Source organism: Falco biarmicus, chromosome 7 (assembly GCF_023638135.1).
Source record: "Falco biarmicus isolate bFalBia1 chromosome 7, bFalBia1.pri, whole genome shotgun sequence".
NCBI lineage: Eukaryota > Metazoa > Chordata > Aves > Falconiformes > Falconidae > Falco > Falco biarmicus.
In genome coordinates, this window is record NC_079294.1 from 21562874 (window position 1) to 21583287 (window position 20414).

General features: G+C 41.3%; 1 protein-coding gene across 5 annotated transcripts in view; it reads left to right on the forward strand.

Moving 5' to 3' along the window:
* SMOC1 (SPARC related modular calcium binding 1) overlaps positions 1 to 20414 on the forward strand; it is a 134431-nt gene that overhangs the window by 57589 nt on the left and 56428 nt on the right. For all 5 annotated transcript variants that reach the window (XM_056347093.1, XM_056347094.1, XM_056347096.1 and 2 more), the window contains exons 4-5: positions 4988 to 5087; positions 7646 to 7693. In XM_056347093.1, coding sequence (XP_056203068.1) covers positions 4988 to 5087; positions 7646 to 7693 — 148 coding nt within the window. The remainder of the gene's footprint in view (positions 1 to 4987; positions 5088 to 7645; positions 7694 to 20414) is intronic.

A 20414-nucleotide genomic window follows, 5' to 3' on the forward strand; every position in this document is an offset into this window, starting at 1 on the left:
AAGTGACAAAAATGATTTAAGGGTTTGTAGACTCAAAGAAGCTCAAAGTTAAGATGCAGACTGATTCATAGCTTCCTAAAATTGTCTGTAAAGGCAAGGCAGCCTTCTGACTATAGTCTGCTGACTCTTAATCTGGCAGAAAGTATGGCAAGATCCAGGGTCTAAGCAATAGAAGACATTTAAACCAGAACAGAGACATCACTTAAGATAAACAGCCATCAGGCCAGTGTGCCAATTGTGTACCACCAACTTGGGTTCAGAGAACTTTCTAGATGAGTCTCAATGGCTTGAACAAAGGAAAGGCTTGATTGAAAATTGATGTGTGACACTGTGGCTTCTGCTCCGTGGGTCATACCAGATGACCTACTGGCTTGGAACAATTTAGCTGTTTTTAGAGCAAAGGAGCACCTGGGTGCAAACAGAGTTCGGAGCCTTGCCTTGTGCTGTGAGTGTGGGCAGTAGTAACTCTGCTGTCTGCCCCCGCCCTCAGCAGTGCTATTCAAAAACTGGATGTCTTTTTTCTTCTTCCCTAGAAGTATTGCTTTGAATGCAGAAGGAATGTTTTTCTTCTATTCTTCTCTCTGCCCTGCATTATGGAAGGAGCCAAGAAATGTTTGTCTGATCTGCGATGGGATAGAAATTGGTTACCAACCTCTTGATCTGGACAGTAGTGAAAGGCTGGTCTGAGTGTTTAATGTTCCTGTGCTTGGCCCAGTGCTTGTCTAAGGCACTCTCAAGCCTCTTTTAGCAAGCTTCTTCCTATAAGTCTGTAAAGACTGTTTTCAGCCATCACAGAATTACTGCTTTGTCCTTGTTCTTTCCCATTTCCAGTTTATCTTTTTGAAACAGCCACTTGATCCTCCTTTGTCAAATGGCTGTAAAGGGATGATACTGCTTGCTTGTTGCGAGAAGGTTTGGTCTACTTGGGAATCTGATTCTGGCATTGCCAGTAAGATAATGAAGAAACCCATACAGCAGCTCCTTTCTCCCTCAAGAAATTAAGATGCAGAGTCATCTGCCAGTGACTATAATGTTTTCATACTTCATTTCATAATGGACTTGATTGAGAGCAGGTGGCCATTCATGTGGCCAGTGGCTAGTATGTTAGCTACTGTTTGATTTCACGCATCACAATGGCAGGGGGGAACAGAGGAGCTACTGCTACAGTCTTTATTTGGGCAGTGGTGGCAGAGCATTTGTTTTTGGGTTTGTCCCTCATGCTTTTCATTCATCAGTTGAGACACGGTTGAGATGGCATATCTCTCACTTATGAAAAATAGGAATGGTGTCCTCCTGCACAATCAGGGATTTGGGTGCTTGCAGCAGTTGGATTTTTTTTTTTTTTTAAAGTGTAGATGTTACTGGGGAATCTGTTGGAAGACCTCAAGCGATTTGCAGGTTTTATTTCTCTGGTTTCCTATTATGTAACTTAAAATGTTCTGCTGTTGGGTAGGTGTATATTTGATATGTCAGACTCTGTCATGTGTCTTTCAAGCAGTAATCATACAATTATTTAGACTGAGAAAAAACCTTTTAAAATAACAGAGTCCAATTGTTAATCTAGCACTGTCAAGTTCACCACTAAACCATGTCCCTAAGCACTGCATCTACACGTCTTTTAAATACCTCCAGGAACGGTGACTCAACCACTCCCCTGGGCAGCCTGTTCCAATGCTGGACAACCCAGTGAAGACATTTTTTCCTAATATCCAATCTAAACCTCCCTTGGTGCAACTTGAGGCCGTTTCCTCTCATCCTATTGCTTGTTACTTGACAGAGGAGACCAACACTCACCTCACTCCAACCTCCCTGCAGGTAGTTGTAGAGACTGATAAGGTCTCCCCTGAGACTCCTTTTCTCCAGGCTAACCAACCCTCAGCTGCTCCTCACAGGACTTGCTCTCTAGACCCTTCAGCAGCTTTGCTGCTCTTCTTTGAAGATGCTCCAGCACCTTAATGTCTTTCTTGTAGCGAGGGGCCCAAAACTGACACAGTATTTGAGGTGTGGCCTCACCAGTGCTGAGCATTATGTGTCTGCAGATTGGTTAGCAATCAAGGTTTTTTGTATATAAAATTGGTAATGTATTTTCTCTGACACAATGCTTAGCTTTAGAAGACTGAGCGCCAAAAAAAGGCAAACACACTTTTTCTAACATGTATTTTGGTGGAGCCCAAATTAACTCAGTAACTGAAGATTAGGTCTGTACAGTAAACAAGTGTCGCTTTTACAGTTACTCCTCTGATTATAACAGTATTTAAAAATCTTGCTACTGTGGGAGTAGGATTAGAATGAGGTTGAATTTTGGGTAGAAGATTTAAATGAAATTAAGCAACAAAAACTCAAACCTGAGGTAATTGGAAACTCATAGGAAAAATTTAAAGTAAACCCCATGATTTTCAAGATTCTTTACTACAGGTGCTCTAGAATAGTTGACAGAACACAAACTTTACAGAGTTTGTGTTTACATGCGGAGTGTAGGAATAGTACTGGATCAGCTATTGCTTCTACATTTTTTTTTTTTTCAATGTCGTACCAGTGCTGTGTAAGTGATGAAAAGTATACTGGGGTTTTTTTTCTCAGCCTGGCAAGCTGCGAACTCTAGGCTGTAGACCACTGTTGCTATGACACCTAAATATGCTGAGACCTGGTCACATAAAATGATGAAAGGTAGCATCTCTCAATGCAAAGATGTCCAGGAATGCCAACTGCAGTTGTTTTTGAGGCTTCTGAAGTGTCCATTCTTCTTGGGTAGTTGTCTGGCCTTTAGGATAAGGGCTGAGATTTGATTGCTGCTGTTATGCATAGTAGGAAAGCGCTTTGGTGCTGCAGAACATGCGGGTGTTGTGAAAGTGCTGTCAATCTGAGATTTTATTTTTTTTTGCAGGGGTAAGAAAGGGTCATGGCCTACCAGTCTAAGGAAGACCAGCATTCCTTAGCTTAGTTATTTACAAAATTACTTTGCTTTTAAAGTGCTTGGCTTGCATAAATGAGTGTATGTAATTGGTAGGTCTCAACTGAGATGAGTTGCATAACGTGCTCCTAGTTAATGCATCTATCCTAAATTTATGTCACTGTGTTTTTTGGACTCCTCTGCCTTGTACTTTGTTATTTTCTGAAGGCTTGGCTGAAGGAATATCAAGTCACTAGTACTTGCATTTTCTTAAATGTTGGGTATGCTGGATTTTTTCTCTAATGTAACATGGAATGGTTTTGCCCTATGAATTCAAGACCCTATCCTGCAATTTGTCTCTATCTCTGGGTAGGATTTTTATAATTAATGTTTAGATGTAAAGACAGTTTCTTGTACTGTTGGGAATGCAATAATGTGTGTGTGATCAGCAAGGATAAATGCTAAACACAGAAACCCAAGCAGTTCCATCACACTCATTTTGAATGTGCAATTGATTATATTGAGCAATAAGAAATACTTGCAATTTTATTATTGCTAATTATATTCACAGTGGTTTTGAGTAATTTGCAATTAATTTTGTGATATGTTGAGAGAATAAAGATAGAAATGTGCAGATAGCAGCAACAGTGACTTTAGTAACATGAGTACATGAGAGTATTGTTGATTTTGGCTGCTAAAAGTGAATTTGCTCAAGGCAAAATGATTGATTTGCACTTTAGTGAAACCAAAGATAAACACGTGGTACCGCGTTATAATTGCTCTTAGATCATGTTTTATGTGGTACTCAAAGCCTTTTAAAAAGACTGTCGTTAAGTCTCTGAACAAACTCTGCTACCTTAGGGAATCGAAGCCAGCTGTCAGCAAGGGAGAATGGCTGGTTTAGGTCTGAAGGATCCCTAATGAAGGGAATGGTGCAAACATCCCATCATTCTTCTGTGTGGAGAGGACCGGAATGGGAAATTGGCTCCAGTGAACTTCTTTGGAAAAAGAGAGAATGAGCAGAATTCAATCTAGAAGTAAAAGACAGGTTCTGAAGTAATCTCATTTCGTGGCTTGTTTTTCAGAAATTTGAAGGACCCATCTCTAGCATATAGTAACGTATGCATTTCTGTACCATTCCACAGTGGGGGATCGTTCACTTTTTTTCTCAAGGGAAGTCAAAGGCATCCCAAATTCCATCCAAATACTGACCACTCTGTGAAGCTGAGTAACCAGATCTGTTAAGCTGGATGAAACTATAGTGCCACTGAACGAATGTCTGCATAGATGTTACCAAGACCAGTTTGCTAGGTTGAGATTTTTCTGTTCTGCCTTTAGAGGTCTTCATCTGAACTAGTTCATTCTGGTATCCTTCCATGGTGAAGGAATTGGGCACCTCTAGAAGTCCAGGTCAGAAGTAGAGCTTTAAAGTTAAACAAGATGAATCTTACGCTGTGTACCTTTTGGCTCATTAGAGTCTCCATCAAATGTTCTTAAGACCTTGTCAATATATGAAGAGCAAGCATGTTGGATCTCGCTCCTACTGCCTAGGTTGACATAGTAACAGGAGAGAGCTTAAATCTATCTGGAGAAGGTTTGTTAACATAACAAGTCAGTGTTGCATTTTTTCCAGCCTGTTTTAGTGAACAAAATGCTCTTGAAATGCCCACAGATGCTGTTTTCAAGCAGTGGCTGTGGAATTGGGCCAGGGTGGCATTTTCACATCCCAGCTGGGATGAAGTGGGACAGCTATTTAGTGGTAAATAGTAAATGGGATTTAGCAGAGGGTGGAACGAGCTGACACTTAACTGTTGCTTCCCCAAACTAAAGCGTTCTCAGCTGACGACTAGTAATTCTTTTGCCTCCTGAATTGCAGCTAAAGGAGTTGGAGTAGGAGAAATAACCTTTATTTGGGGAGGGAGGTGAGGTGAGAAAGAAAAGATAATGGTATCAGACACTCCTCTGTGTGACATCCTCGCTCTGAAGCATGTGTTTGTGATGCACCTGGACTGGAACTTCCACTAAGATGCTGGATTATAATAAAAGTGGTGGGTGATAGTGAGAAATGAAATGCCTGCTCTTTGTTTTATTAAACAGGTGCAGTGCCATACCTACACTGGATACTGCTGGTGTGTGACACCTGATGGCAAGCCTATTAGCGGCTCTTCTGTACAGAACAAAACTCCTGTATGTTCAGGTACTGTGGGAGTGGCTTTAACAAATACTAATTTAATAACCCAAGAGGGCTGGGAAGAATGTGTCCTGTTGAGAGTGCTTAATCTTTTCAGGTGACTTGGCCCATTTACCTGACTTAACAACTGTAGTTGTGCTTCTGTCTCCCTGTGTTCTTGCTGGCATTTTGGAAGCTGCAAGGGAGCTTGGACTGTGGCATGCCCATCCTGCAGTTAGGGTACAGGCATTCCCTGCAAGGCTCACGGAGAAAAAACAGCTGAGTAACAGCTGTGGTAGCCAAGGCAAGAGTCATAATGTTGCTGTGTACACCAAAGCCAGAGAAACTTGTAACAGATGGGACAACTTTTTTTCCATGGTATTTTAAAGAAGTGGTTCTTGGGCTGTATTTAGTGGGCCATGGAGTCATTTTGCCTTCAGAGTGACTTCAGTTAAAAGTTTGATATGGTGGTTCTGTGAGAAGCTGGTAGTTGTTGACTGCTTGCCTCCAAATCTGGAGTCCTGCTGTTATAAGGAATTTGGGTCTTCTGATCGTGGTGTTCAGTTCTAGGATCCCCGTGTTTATTTCAAGGGGCTGGACAGCACTGGGCTTGCACCACAGCTCACAAGGAGGCCCAGAGCCAGGCTGTTACTCATGCATTTATTAAGTGATGTGCTTCTGTGCACTCAGCCTGATGCTGCTCTGTCGCCTGGTGGTTTACTGGGCCCAAACCCATACTTTTCTGTACTTAAAACAGAGTGATGCTGTTTGTTTTTTGTCCCCACCATTCAATATGGCAGCTCATGGCTCAAATGAGATGAGGGTGGGCTCTAGACTTTCGTACGGCCCTGATCACCTGTGAACAGTTGAGCCTGGTCAGCGGCGGTGAACAGAGCTGCTCTGGCAGCAGCACGCTAAGCCCAGGGAAGAGTGGGAAGCTGTTCCGTGCTGTTCGGGAGAATTCAGGGGAAACATATGAATTGTGCTGCCTCCCATGCTACCCACCATGCCGCCCCTCCCACCCCACCCCACCCCCCCAAATAATAAGTAAGAAAAGACAGCAAGCATAGGAGTGTGTTTCTGTTTCTGATGTGCTCAGTGATACTATATAGGCACTGCTGCTGTCTCTGGCTTCATGCTCTGCAACCTGCACCCCGTGGCTGTTTAATGTATTTCTTCCTTCACACCTAGCAGTGTTTGCTCTTTAGGTGGGAGCGTGACAGCAGTCAAACCTTTGGGCTTTTTTAATCCTTCTCACCTTATTCAGCGTACTCTTGGCTGTAAGGTTTTTGTAGTAATAACTTGCATGAGGGTTTGAGTTGAGTGGGAGAACTTTCTGAGAAGCAGTGAGTCAGTGTAGCTTGAGGGAATGCTTGGTGTTTCACAGGTACATGTAAAGAAAATGAGACTAATACCCTTTTTTAGTGTAAGATGAAATGCTATGGTAATTTGGCTTAAATCTTAGAATATGGCTTTCTTCCACAGTTCCCAGTATATGATTTTGGTAGGGCTTGGTTTAGAGTTTTGCTGATGTGTTTGTTTAGTCTTGAGCTGTTCATAAAATCATGTTACCAGGAAAGTAAAGTCATGGTGCATTGTAGGACACACAGATGTTAGGCCTATGATGACTAATATTGAGTATGTGCTTCTTACTTGTAATTCAGTAGTAGATCTGTGATGAACTGATCTGTGAGTGAAAGTGTCTGGACGATAGAGTTTGTTTAGGGTTTTCTTCACAAGACTCTTGAGCCTGTTGGAGCTGCCTCCTTTGGAGCTGACTTTTGATCCATGTTTCCTGGAAGGATCAGTAATCACTGGATCTGTTCAGTAATGGTGCACAGAAGAATCAGTTTCTTGTGAATAAAGCTTTTCTGGAAAAAAAAGGTGTCTTGTCATAGATTTTTTTTTTTAATATGCACCTTAGTAATGGACTTGTTAAAAAACCCTTTTATTATCAGTTCAAGTTTCAGTGGAAAACTGTGTGATGATGCTCTAAAGTGAACTGCAGAAAGTGTAGAATCATATATATTATGTTAAGATCTAAGTTATATTAAAAAACCCAGGATGTGTTCTATTCAAGTACATGCTGGATCTTGTCAGTGTCCCTTTTCAAACAGCTGGGGATGTTCAGGGGTTGGTTGAAATACATTTTCTGCAAGTTGTCCCACTTAATCCCTTTCCTTTAAAATACTGCCCTTGCATTCCCACCTGTTTTTGATTTGTTCTTCCTGACATTTGCAAACAAAAGTGACTCTTACTGATCTTTCCTTTTTGCCCTTGGATTTATTCCAGGTTTCTTACTAGCACACTGCTCTACTGAGCTCTTTCAAATTGCTAGATCCAGCTACTAAAGATTTCTTGTCTACCCTCATCCTGATTTAACATCTTAACACATAAAACTTCCTTATGCTGGTTGAAGCCACAGCCCCTCTGAATCCTAAACTGAGCTGTTGGGAAGTGAAACAGACACTTTGTGGGTTGAGATATGGCTGTATTAATGTGATGTTATGTGTTCTGTGTGATCATGCAGCATCTAAATAGATGTCTTTTTTTTTTTTTTTTAATTTATTTTTCCTCCCCTTTAGGTTCTGTAACTGATAAGCCATCAAGCCAGGGTAATTCGGGAAGGAAAGGTGAGTGGAGTCCTGTGCTTCAGCAACGTCTTTTGTAATAGCAGCTGCCCAGCCAAGTCCCTTGAGATAACTCAAACCTGGGTTCTTAACCAGCTTGGTGTGCAGGAGGCTTATGTACCTTTGGACCTCCCCCTGCAGCAGGAGGAATAAGATGACAGTCTGTTCATGTACCACCCTGTGGAGTACAAAATGGTGTGCTCTGTGCTTATCAGCTAAGATGTCATATGTGAAAGCAGAGCTTCCCAGAGGGGCGGCTGGCACAGAATAACCTCTGCTTGTTCACCTTGAAGTTAACTACTGAGTGTTTCTCAGTAAAATCCCTAGAGATTAGGAAGGCTGTCAATATGACTAGTACACTGGATGTCAGGAGTGCCAATGTCGTGGTTGTGACTTTATATGCGTTGAAAGGTGGTATTTTTAACAGAGCATAAAACCCTCTGGCCAGCTGGAGCAGTGCTGGATTAAACCCTAGCCATGCTTGGAAACCTCACTGTTTTGTGCATTTGGTGTATGTCCTCCTTTACACTCCTTTCTTTGGTCCTTGTCTTTCCTGAGCAAGGCACTAGATGTGTTGTTGTTCTTCTCCTGTGTGTATTCCTTACCTGTGTCCTCTGATTTGCATTCATTGAAATAGTCTTGGGAGGGGTGACCGCTGAAGTATACATCGAGGAGTAGTCAAATTTGTCTTCAGACCTTCTCCACACCCTGATTTTCAGTCATGCTCCCCTCTACCCCCACCTCCGGAGTCAACTTTTGAGTTTGACTCCTTACTACAGCACTGAATGCATCCTCAATTCCTGCCGGTGAGGATGAAGGCTGTTTCCTAGGAGAAATTCCTGTTTTGATAATCTGATGCAGGATTTTTACTGCTCTCTAAACCAATTATTCCTGACACTTCAAAATACAGGAAAATGCCTACCTTGACACCAACATTTAATTTGAAGATCATCTTCCATGCTGGGACTGCCAATTCAGTCCTGAAAACACTTAACAGGAATTAGAGATTGCTGCGTTCCAAGCAGTGATGCATTTTGAGTATATCTGCTCTCCAGCCTATCGCTTGTGTACAGTAGCTTAGGAAAACAACGATGCAAAGAAAACTGCTTAGTTAAAACTGAATGCTGAAGCCTGCTTCTTATTTTAGACAAGGTTATGTCTCTGTAAACCTGTAATTGTGTTAATGTGTAATCGGCATCTGTATGCATTGTTATCTTTCTCTTAATGCAGTCATCGCTAGTCTAGCCTGAAGTGCAAGCAACTCCAGTTGCTCTTGAAATCTGCATTATTTGTGAGTGGGGGTTGTATGTAGGCTTCCTACCTGACTAGTCCTGGTTTGTTCTAGAATTGGAAACAGCTGACACTGGATTTCATAAGAAACAGGAGCAAAAGGGGTAAACATCTGAACTTGTTTTTCCCACTTCACTCCCTTTATTAACTCTAAGGTTGGAACATGCAAAAAAGGGAACTGTAAATGGGATGAATTAATCTAAAACTTGTAATATAAATTGATTCTCCTTGGAGGCTGCCTGTTTCAAGAACAGCGTACACTTGGTCACATGGCTGCAGAAACATCTATGGAGTACCTGTCAAGAAAAGGGAAATGTTTCCCTTTGGGCCAGCATGCTTTGAACAATCATGTCAGCTTGCTGTCCCCTCCAATTCTGAATGTGTTCATATCTGTTGGAAGCCCCTGCACAAGCCACTTCGACCTTTGTCCATCATGTTAGAAAGATACTTGTGAGCAATTGTTAAAGTCGTCTTTCAAAATCAAGAGGGTTTTTAGAAGCTGAAATAATTTGGTTTAAAATTTGGTGGTTTGGCTAGTGATGAATGCCTAATCTAAAAATGAATTTGTCTTTCTTATCAGTGTTTTTTCTTGACTTAAGTTACCCTGATTCAGAACTCCAGTATCAGCTCTTGTAAGCAAGTTGGAACCAAGAACAGCCTGGCTGCCTTGCAGGAAGGTGGCTGTTGGAGGTCTGGCTTCTCTGAAGACTGGTGGCTAGCCAGTGTGCATGTAACCATCCATTCTAGCTGAGTGTTCAGACTTTTTGCAAAGATTGCCCTTTGCAAGAAGACAAAAAGGGCAGGATGAGGAGGGGTCCAGCAGGAACTGAGTCAGTGTTGACCTTTCTGTTATAGAGGCACAGCTTTGAAACTTCTGACATCACTCTGGGCAGCTGTCACCTGACTTGGGAGCTTTTGGCTTTTTCCCACTGCAAAGCAGAGTCCTCTTTCCATCCCTGAATTAGGGTCTCTGAGTGAAAGAGTATTATCTGGCATGGAATAGGCACTTTCGGGAAGAAAAGGAAAAACTAAGACTCTCAAAAGTGATTTCTTTTCTCCCATTCATACAGGAATGTAAAATATGGAGCTAATAAAAGGCACCAGCATCACACAAAGTTTAAAGTCTTCAGGGCAAAATAGTTTTTTGGATGGAGGCTGCTCTGCCTTAGAAACAGTGCAGATGGGTAGGCTTAAGCTTTTGGGTAATAAATGAAGGCTTTATTAGCACGTTAGCTCTCCTTTAGAAGAGATGAATTAATGCTGGAAAGAGAAGAAGACTGGTTATTGGTAATAACTCTCCTCCAAATGTTTCCATCCTGTTTAGCCCTAATTTCTGGGGGTCAATAGGTACGATGGAGTCACCAGAAGATGTGAGGTAACGTGATTCCACTCACAGGTTCTGTCACTACTGTGGAAAAGAAAATGTAATGGCTTTATGGTCACATGGCTTGGCATGTAGCTCCGTAAGTGGTTCTGTGGAGCTTTATGCAGAGAACAGGCAAGAGTGCTGGCAAGAAATCCTTTTTATTTTTGAATCCCGTGCTCTGGTTGCCCATGTTTACATTGCTGCTATTGCTGTATGATGCAATGCCAGTTACTCATATGATTTGCCCTGTAAGGTAATTTAAATCAAATTAAATTGGCACTAAATGTAGAATTTTGAAATAGCTATAATGATTTGTTCTGTGTCTGAGAAGTGCTCTGTTGCTGGAAGGCCCAGCGAGATGGAGGCGTGTTCATCTGAGGTGGAATGGAAACCCAGGCTGTCCAGGACATACTCAGTGTGTGGACTTTGCAGCTCAGACATTTACCACTGTCCTTTCTATGCCGAATTCATCCTGTAAGTGAAGAGCAAGTTTCCAGGACCTTTGTTAGAGTATGCAGTTACTCTTGGTTGGGATTAGGATATCCAGAACCTGCCAATCTCTGTTGCTGTCTGTTCCTTATTCTGACATGTTCCTTGTACTATCCTTTCTTGTAAGGAGCTTCTTGCCCTAATTTACTGCAGTTGCTGCTTCATTTGAAAGGCCAGAGAGACTTGGAAGATTCATACTGTCCCCTAGAGAGCTGGATCTCCCCCCTCTCTCATACTGTGAGGCTGTTAATGTTTTAAGAAGCAGTGAAAGGCATCCTTGGAGCCAACATGACTGGATTTCTTCCCTGCCTAAAGAATGCAGAATGTTCCTTCCTAGCCAAAGGGAAATTGCGCCACACATTTGAAACAAAACAAGCAAACATGAAACAAAACAAAACCTTATTTTCTTTATCTGAGGAATGCTGGGGCTTAGGAGCTCAAAGCTACAGATTTGGCATATTGCAGCTATGAGTAGTGTCTTTCACAGTCACCAAGCAGGTTTTAAAAAGTGGGCTCACTGGGAGACAGAGGAATGTAAAAAGCAGCCGTGTCACTGCTTATCTCCATAAAGTCACTTGGTCTTCCTTCTTAAAACTAGAAACTGAGTGAATTAGAAGTGGAGAGATTGGGAGAGTGAAGAGGGAAAAAAAATATCTGGGAATAGTGGTTTGTTAGTGGTGGTTAACTATTCTGGGCGTTGTGTGTGGTGTTGATACAATTTTTAAATCATCTGAATAAAGGAAATGGGAAAGGAAGCTTGGCTCTATAATCTGGGATTAAATAATGATGCAAGTATATGGGGTAAATATGGGCTGGATAAACTGTCAGTGTCAGTCATGAAGAGTCTTGAGTGGTATGAACTTTTTCTTTTATAAAGTCTCTTGCACTGCGTAAAGTTCAAGACCTGCTTTGACTTGCCTTTTTCCCCTATTGCAAAAGGTGGCAATAACATTTGCAATTCGCTGAACCTGGGGCAGGTACAGTAATGTTGCTGAAATGAAAGTTTTGATGGCCCCACAGAAGGCAAAGCCTGGGCTGAGTTTGTTTTACACTTACTATGTTACATGTAGACATGACTCTTGTATGGTGTTGCAAAAAGTTTGCCCAATGAGTTTGTAGCCTACAAGAAAACACTGAAGTAATTTGAGGAACCCAAGATGAACAATTTAAAATTCCTGTCAATTAAACATCTAGAATCGGGTTCCTTTTTGTGGGTTTAACTGTGAGAAACAGGCTTAAAGGCAGGCTTCGTTGCAGGGAAGTTCTCTGCTGCAATCATGGGCAACTTGGCCCATTCTGTGGTGCTCTTTCTGCTGTTTCCATGGGTCTTACCTCTAGAAAATGTTAATGCAGCCAGTAGACTAAGCAATTTGAATCAGTAATGAGCCATTAGTCTGAGTCAGTAATTGCACTAAGCAGTAAAGGGTGAATGTTCTCCTCGGGCAACCCCAAGTGGAGGATGGCTTGTGCTGATATAGATAAATGGAACCGTTTGTACATGGAGACCTGGAAGCTTTGTCTGCTGGTGGTAAGAAGTCAGGTGCAGCTGGCACTAATTCACCTGCTGTCAGCTTGCAGGGAGGGGAGCATGCTGCCTCCACAGGTGTTAGTACATTAGCCTATGTCTCAGAATACAGATAATATCTTGACAAAATCATCAAGTTGAAGTGTGACCAAAACCTGAGACTGGGACTTTGGTTTTTGTCTTCTCTAGTTCTTTCTGGAGTTAACCGGATACTGATCAAATCTGAAACAGAGCTGTACTGTTACACAAACCAAGCCTCAAGTGCCCAGTTCTTCCTGCCTCTCCAACCTTATAAATACTGAGAAAAAGCTCTGTCATATTTTTAGCAGCTTGTGGAGGGTACAGGAAAGATAGAGAAATATTGTTTGGCCTTTGTCAGTAAGGTGTAAGAAATATAAATTTACTGGGGCAGTATGTCTTCAAGTGATGGTTCTAGCTGGTGAGCATCATTTTATGATGAATTTCTTGCAGAACGTTAGGAGGTACTAAGCCCACAGTGCTACCCAAAAAATTCTTCTGCATCTGTTATGTACTTATTTTAAAATAAGTAATATACTAGTTTATAAGTCTGGATGAGGGAGTATTTCCATGCAAAAATTACTTTCTGAACTGTTTAACTTTGTCACGTAGTATTCCTAGACTAGCGCTGACAACTGTCTGTCAGGTCTTTTCATGTACATGTGTATATTTTACCCAGAAGTGTGCACATACGCTTTGATGCTTCTGGACAGAGCTGTATGTATAGTGTTGCTATGTGGAAAGTCAGACTGTGCTATGCATATATAATAAGTCTGCTTCCTGAAAGCAGCAGATTTGCTGTGCTCCAAGTCCTCTGGGTGTGCAAAAGCTTCGTTGTCCCACCACATGCTGATGGTGACAGCTTCGCAGTCTGTCCTGATAAAATTTAACAGGGGGCAGGAAATCATCTCTGGGAGAAACATGATTGTGTGCTGCTTTTCATGAAACTGGGATAAAACCTCAGGTGACTGAGAAGTAACTGGGAGAGATTAATGCAACAAAACCACTGTCCTGCAAAAGCCTGAGTGGTCTGTGAATTAAAAAAAATGCTGTTGATGGGATTTGTAGCACGTAGGATTTTGGTTAGCTCATATTTATATTTCCAAGCAAACTTAGTGGTGGAATTGAAGTTTGCTTCTGTACTATAAAAATATCATTACTTCAAACTGGAGAACCTACTGATTATAGATATTCAGAACTCTGGTTCCTATTGCTAATCCTATACTGTACATAATCTACAAAATTGTTTATTAAATTCCAGTTAAATGTAACTGTAGGAAGAAAGTGATTTTCACAGGTATGGCAGATTGTAGTTTGCCATTATTTACAGATTTTGTAAGACAGAGAGAACCCAGCTTTTAGTCAGGACTTGTGATCATTTTTTGTGAGAACAGAGGAATGTAATTTTACAAAACTGCGTATACTGAGTCACTTTTCCAGAGTAGTGCAGTATTGTAAGAAACACTTAGAGATAGTCATAAATCAAACAGATTTTAGAAATATTAAGGTCTAGAAGAAAAATTCAACCCCAAATTTGCTACATAAACAGTACAATTAAGACCAATCCTTTTGGGTCCCCTCATCACTGACTTGTCTGAAATTGTTTAGTTTTCATTAAGACGTTTTTTTTGTGGGCCTCAGAACATATGTATCAAATTTGAGACTGAAGAAAGTTTCATTGGCAAGTTTCAGCAGAAGGCAAATTCTGTTTTAAGGTATATTTTGTTTGATATAATGCAAGAATTCTGCTTTCATCTATAAAGCAACAGTTCTAATCGGTAGGTTAGTCTATATAATATGACTTAATAAAATTGTAGTTTACAAGTGTTATTATAGCAATCTACAGACTACTCATGTCTGTAATGACTTAAGGACAGCTGTAAAGGTTTTTAAATGATTAAGTCATAGTATTGAGCAGCCTGGTGAGTAAATCTAATAAGCAGGCTAACAATTGATTAAGCCACATCTGTTAAGGTATTATTAACTGTTTATGTGCTATACACAGATTTCTGGTGTCTGACCAATTACAGCGTGCAGAGAAATGGAATTGTTCTGGGGGTCTGTGGGTTGTTTTTGTCATTTAAATACTTTGTAGCTATGTGGCCTCAACACCTTTTCTTTTTTAAAGAGTTGTTAAAATTCTTCCCATGCTCTTTGAGTGTCTAGATCAGCATGCCAAGATGTTACACTATTACACTATGTATTTCTTTAGATCTTTAAAAACAGCATCATTATAACTTTGAAATTAATAGTCCTAGTAGACTTCCTGTCTTCTGTAGCTGTTTCTTAAAAATAAACCCGAGGATGAATTGGAGAAATTGCTGGGTTTGCAGTTAAGTGAAGCTAGAAGTTGTTTTCTTGTAGCAGCCTAACATGACCCTATTTTGTTTGAGTATTTGCATCCTGCAGAAGAATCTAGGCATCTTAATGTTTTTGTGTCATTTTCTTTCAAATCAGCATAATGCACCAGGAAACATACTTTGTCCTGGGTGCAGGGGTTCAGCTGAGGGATTGGAAGTACTTTCCTTTCAAGTCCTTTGCTCTGTGAGCTCTGCCAGGATTTCTCTGTAAGAGAGAAACTGTAAAATTGTGATGGCAAAGCTTGAACGCATACAGAGCATGTGTGCTGGTAAGTAAGGTAGGGGGGAAGCTGAAGAGGCAACCACGATGTTTGTTTGAGTTCCTGAGACCACACCTATGGGAATCAAAGCTACTTTAGAACAGATCTATCTGGAATAATGGCTTCCCTCCATACAGTCATCTGGGTTTTTGTTTTATGTTGACAGCAAGGGACATGTATTGCAGAATGCTTTGATGAATGCTAGGGACTGGAGAAGTTTTCCTGACAGACTGAATTACTGTGCGCTATGTCTGTCTTTTATTAGATGTCGCTGTGCTCAGATTCTGATGAGACTTTTAGTGCTGCAGCAAAGCAGTTTGCAAGTGTAAGGACTTGACAAGTTTCATCTTGACTATTCAGCTGCTCACAAATATGCCTTTAAATGATGATAGTTCTTAAGATCAATTGTCTTGGGCTCGTTTTGAACAGTCAATCTGTAGATGTCTGGCAGACTATAAGGCATCTTTGAGGAATGACCTTCCTCCTTTTAAAATAAAAATACTTTTATTTTGAGAATGTGGTGTCACTAGTACATTGTATATATTTTTGAGACGTGCTTTGTTTTATACATACAGATTTCTTTCTGAAGCACATTAGATCCTTTGGAGGTCCTTCCAGCGCTACTCTGTTACCCTGCCTATTCCTTCATGTAGGAAAACTATTCTTCAATTTCATAATCAAATACAAAAAAATCCTTTAGACTAAATCCAGATCCTGGGGTGAACTAGCTGGGGCAATATAGTTAGAGAGCAGAGTTGTGCTCACTCACTAAAGCCCTGAACCTCTACTCTGATTTGGGGGGGGTGGGTGGTGTGGTGGTGGAACCTACAGAAACAAGCAGTGAAAAAAATACAGGTTTTTTTTCCCCTTTCCCTCATTTGCACACATGCACTACAGACGTAGCAGCGAGGTATCCATTCTCTTTGCCTGTGAGGAAATGAAAAGGCGTATTGTAAGCCCAGGACTAGTCTGGTTGTCAGCCAGGAATTAGTCCTCTAAAGGAGAAAGGGAGAGGGGCTGGTGAGAGAAGAGGCTGGGCAGGAGGAGGGGGGAGCTGGAAGGGGAAAGTACACTTTGAGGTAGGTTCAATGCACGTGGCTTGGGGTGGAAGGGGTCTTATGCTTCCTCAGCATGCAGGTGTCGTAAGAAAGGAAGGGAGCTTGTGTTCTTATACATGGCCATGTGTCTGGGGGAGCAGGGTCAAAAATTTAGACTATTTACTTAATCCCTTGGAATGGCTTTTTTCTCTTCTGTTTTCTTTTTGTGTTTAACAGACTGCTTTACAGGGGACACATGTGGTAATTAACACATGCAGCTGTAGGGCTTCAGCCATATGTCTGAATTTCAAATGGCCATTGATCTGGGAAATTTGCTGCCGTCTCCACCCCCCACTTACAGGCCATACTCCTTGAAGATGTGGGGGAGTTTATAGAGTCTTTACCTTGAAGAGACCAGAGCTGGAAGGAGAGGAGTGAAAGGGAAAGTGTGTGATGTTGCGGAGACAGGGAAGAGAGATGGTGAAATTCCAATCACACCCTTCATGCCCCTTGCCCCAGGCCACCATATATTTCAGGTAGCTTCTAAAACATTCCCAAAGCTAGGGATCTGATCATTACTCATATGAAGCTTGCATAACATAACAATTGCTAATTTTTTTCCTTGTTCAGCAAAGCAGTCTAATATCAGAATCAAATAACCTTGTGGGATTTTTCAGATGTGCTCCCCTTTCTACAGCTGCAAGTATCTGGCCTTTTACACAGCCTAGAAGCAACAAGGTGGAGTTGATTGTGGACTCTGAGCAGCCTTTTGGGAGAGGTAGTCAAGGATGGTGTATGTGTGTTGAGGGGGAAACAGGGAATACTTCACATCAAAGCAGAGGCTTCTGGAAGAAGATGACGTGATATTGTAGGTAGAATCAAATGAGAGAGGCTAAACTAAACAGTCCTACGGTGGTTGTTGCTTTTGCCAGCAGTGATCAGGCAGCTGTTGACAATGCTATAGAACTTCCTGCAAACTTCTCTCCAAGTCTGGGATGATGTCAGGTGCCAAAATCTTGCTATGAGATATGGTGTCTTAAGTGAAATATTTCTTTTGCGGAAACTTTTTTGCTCCCTGTTTTATTTCAAATGTCACTCAAGGCAGTGAGCCAAATGGAAGATGGTTCAAAATTAAGATACTGTGGTTTAAAATCCTGCAGTATCTATCATACTTCTAGTGCTTACAGGGTAAGATAAAAATGTATGTTTCCACCAAGTAGGAAGCTATAAAAAAAATAAGGCTCTCTTCCTCCACTTCTCCTTCGATCTATTTTTAAGCTTTCTCAGTGCTGGCTATTGCCGATTCCTTGATCTCATCACTCCAGAGTCTAAGTAACACTGACACTTTGAAGTTTGTTTCTGCTCTGGAAAAAAACCCCCAACAAACATTCCTAATAATGTGAACCCCAACTCTTGCTGAAGGGGGACTGTGATTTACCCAGCCCTTATAATATTGCTGCTGTGTTTTCCTGTGTTCTGCCTGTCCTCTCCCCTGGCACTAAGCTTCACAGGGGAAGCGTTGTCTGGAGCAGCCACGTACCACACTGCCTCTTCTGACTTGCCTCCCTTTTCTCCCTTTTTTACTATGGGCTCTGCTTCTTCTTGGGACAAGATGGCCTAACATCCCTTCTGTGGATTTGCATGACCTTTTCCAAATAATTTCATTGTAACCAATATTGATATGCACTTTAGATACAACTTTTGTTACACAGATGCAGGGCCTAATTCTTCTTTATTCACTGTTTATTACAGCTGTTTTATTTCCTTTCAATTGCTTATCTCCCTGAAGAATCAGGTTATTCCTATTCTTCCTCTACTTTTCATTACCTTGATTCTTTCCTCTAGAGCAAAAGGGAAGTGCTGGATTTACAGCCATATAGTTGCTGGCTTGCATTTACCACAGCACGGCTTTTCTACACCAGTTGACCTGTGAAGGTATCTGCTGGTCAAAATGAGCCTTGGAGGCTCCGTGTTGAAACTGAGTGCCATGCCCACAGCCAGCTGCCATTGTCCACTAGGAAATATGTCATGATTTTTCAGCAAGCATCAAGTAGTCACAATTTTTGGTAACAGGTAGTTTTTGATGCTATGTGTTATGTCCAATCCCAAAAGTCCCATCCAGAACCCCTTGGTTCCTTTAGCTACCCTCTGTTTCAAATTGAGTATGCGTGTCTGTATCAGTAGGGGGATATTTGACTTTTGAAGGACAACTACGCATGCAGCTGAATGAAAAATATTCTCTACTTCTATAGGGAGCCTCCTTCTGCAACCTATATGAGTTTTTTAGGTTTGAAGGTATTCCAATAGCCTTCCAGTGTATTGTTGTAGCTGAGTTTTTTTTATGCCACTGAAATTACTGCTAATACATAAGGAAAATAGCCATGCTTGGTGGTGGTCACAGGTTCTCATCTTTAACTGTGCAGAACATGGCTAGAAGCTGTGAAACATTAGTCTGCTACAATATGCAGGTGGTGATCCTGCCTGAAAACTACCAGATGACCAAAGCAGAGCCTGGAAACTGAGCTGGGGCTCTGAGCTTTGCTTCACTTCTCTTTCTTCAACAAGTAGTTCAATGAGTGTTTTGGTTTTTTAACCATGTTTGTGTGGCTGGTGAGGATGGGCTCACAGCTTGTGTGCTGTAAAATACTGTGTTCTGAAATTATCTGCTGTGAAATAAACAGGTTTATGTGTAAATGTATGGCGTTTGTGTAGTGTTTCTAGGCAAGCTGTACAGTGGGGCCAACGGACTTCAGGCCAAAGAGGGATTTTAGTGTTGTCCCTGCTGCTATCTGAACGATACAAAGGAGGATGGACTCTGACACTGTGGAATCTGGAATACGCTCATTTTTCTAGATAAAAGTATTGCATAGTTTATACAGAAATGACTTTTTGATTATTATCTCAGCAGGGTGGCAAGAACAGCAGCAGGATAGAAAGGATGCAGCAATACTAGAGTAATACTACCTTATTCCAAAGAATGATGACACTTTATCTATGAGGGGGGGGGGGAGAAACTCTGTTCAAAGGGAGAAATGGTCAAACCTGGTATAGTGGAAATGGTAGATTAACAAAAATGTGTGACTTGCCATCTTAGCAGCTCCCTCAAGAGTCTTTTAAAGGATGATAAGCAGGTTCTTATAAGCTTTTTCCCTTTTTTTTTCTTTTTTTTTTCTTTCTTTCTTTCTTTCTTCTCCTGGCAATTTGAGCCACTCTGGGAGTGAATTGAAGGTTTTGACTTAAGACGAATAAAACCATTGTCAAGCTAGTTGCCATTCTCTTTGGGGTAGGGACATAACTAAAGTTAGGTCAGGACTGATGACAACAGCATGTATTTCTAAGTCATACAGCACCGTGTGATTTCTGTCTGGCTTCACGAATGAAACTGCGGTGGGGATTGTTTGGGGAAGGTGGGAATAACAAGCCTCTGAAGATGGGGTGGGGGGGATGGGGAGCGGACATGACAATGCCCTCAGCTTGAGAGTGATTCCACTTTGATGAAAATAAAGCTTTTTGTGCAACTTTAAACTGCAGATGATCTCAAACTAACCTGACCTTTACTACCTGCTTCTCCTTTTTAGCAAATAAAGTTCAAATCTGGCCTTGGGCATTTATTTTCCTATTACTTCCACATCTTTGAAGAGACCCGTCTTGCCTTTTGGTTAGGAATTTAACTGTGGAGCCTGAAAACTGTAAAACTGCATAAGGCAAACCTATGCGTAGTTACAGGTCTTCTCCATCCAACATCTTCCTTGCAATAGAGATGCTCTATTAACCAAACTGAAATCAAATCATCTGCTTCTGTGCCCATCTCTTATGGAAAAATTGCTTTGATAAAAAAAGATGATCTTTGTGTTGGACTTCAGCCCAAAAATGAACTGAAAAGTCTAGTTGAGTTCAAAACAGCAGAACTGTGTGCAGGTTCCCTGTTTGGAATTACTGCTGTATCCGGGCTACTTGGGAGATACTGCTGTTTCTTGTCCAAAACTCCAAGCCTGCAAAATTGGTTAAGAGTGCAGTTTACTGTTCACAATTTAGAGAGAAACTGGCTGAAAACCAAGAAATGTTATTTCGCAGGTTTCAAGGTTTTGAACCTCTCATTTATTACTTGCTAGAACAAAAGAGAGTTCTCATAAACTTGTGGCTCCCTGCTGCCCTCCCAAATTAGTTGATAGCACTATAGTTGGGAACTTAGCTTAAGAAAGGGGAGAGCAAAGGGTGAGTCTCAAGTTTGAATTAGGCGAGTGCTTTAATTATTTTAAGGTTCTCACTTTGTCTTCTGTTTGGAAACATGCCTGTATACCTGAGGAAAAATACTTGAAATGCTAGATTTCTATGAGTGGGTGAAAGCAACAACTTTTAACAAGTACTCAAGCAAATTT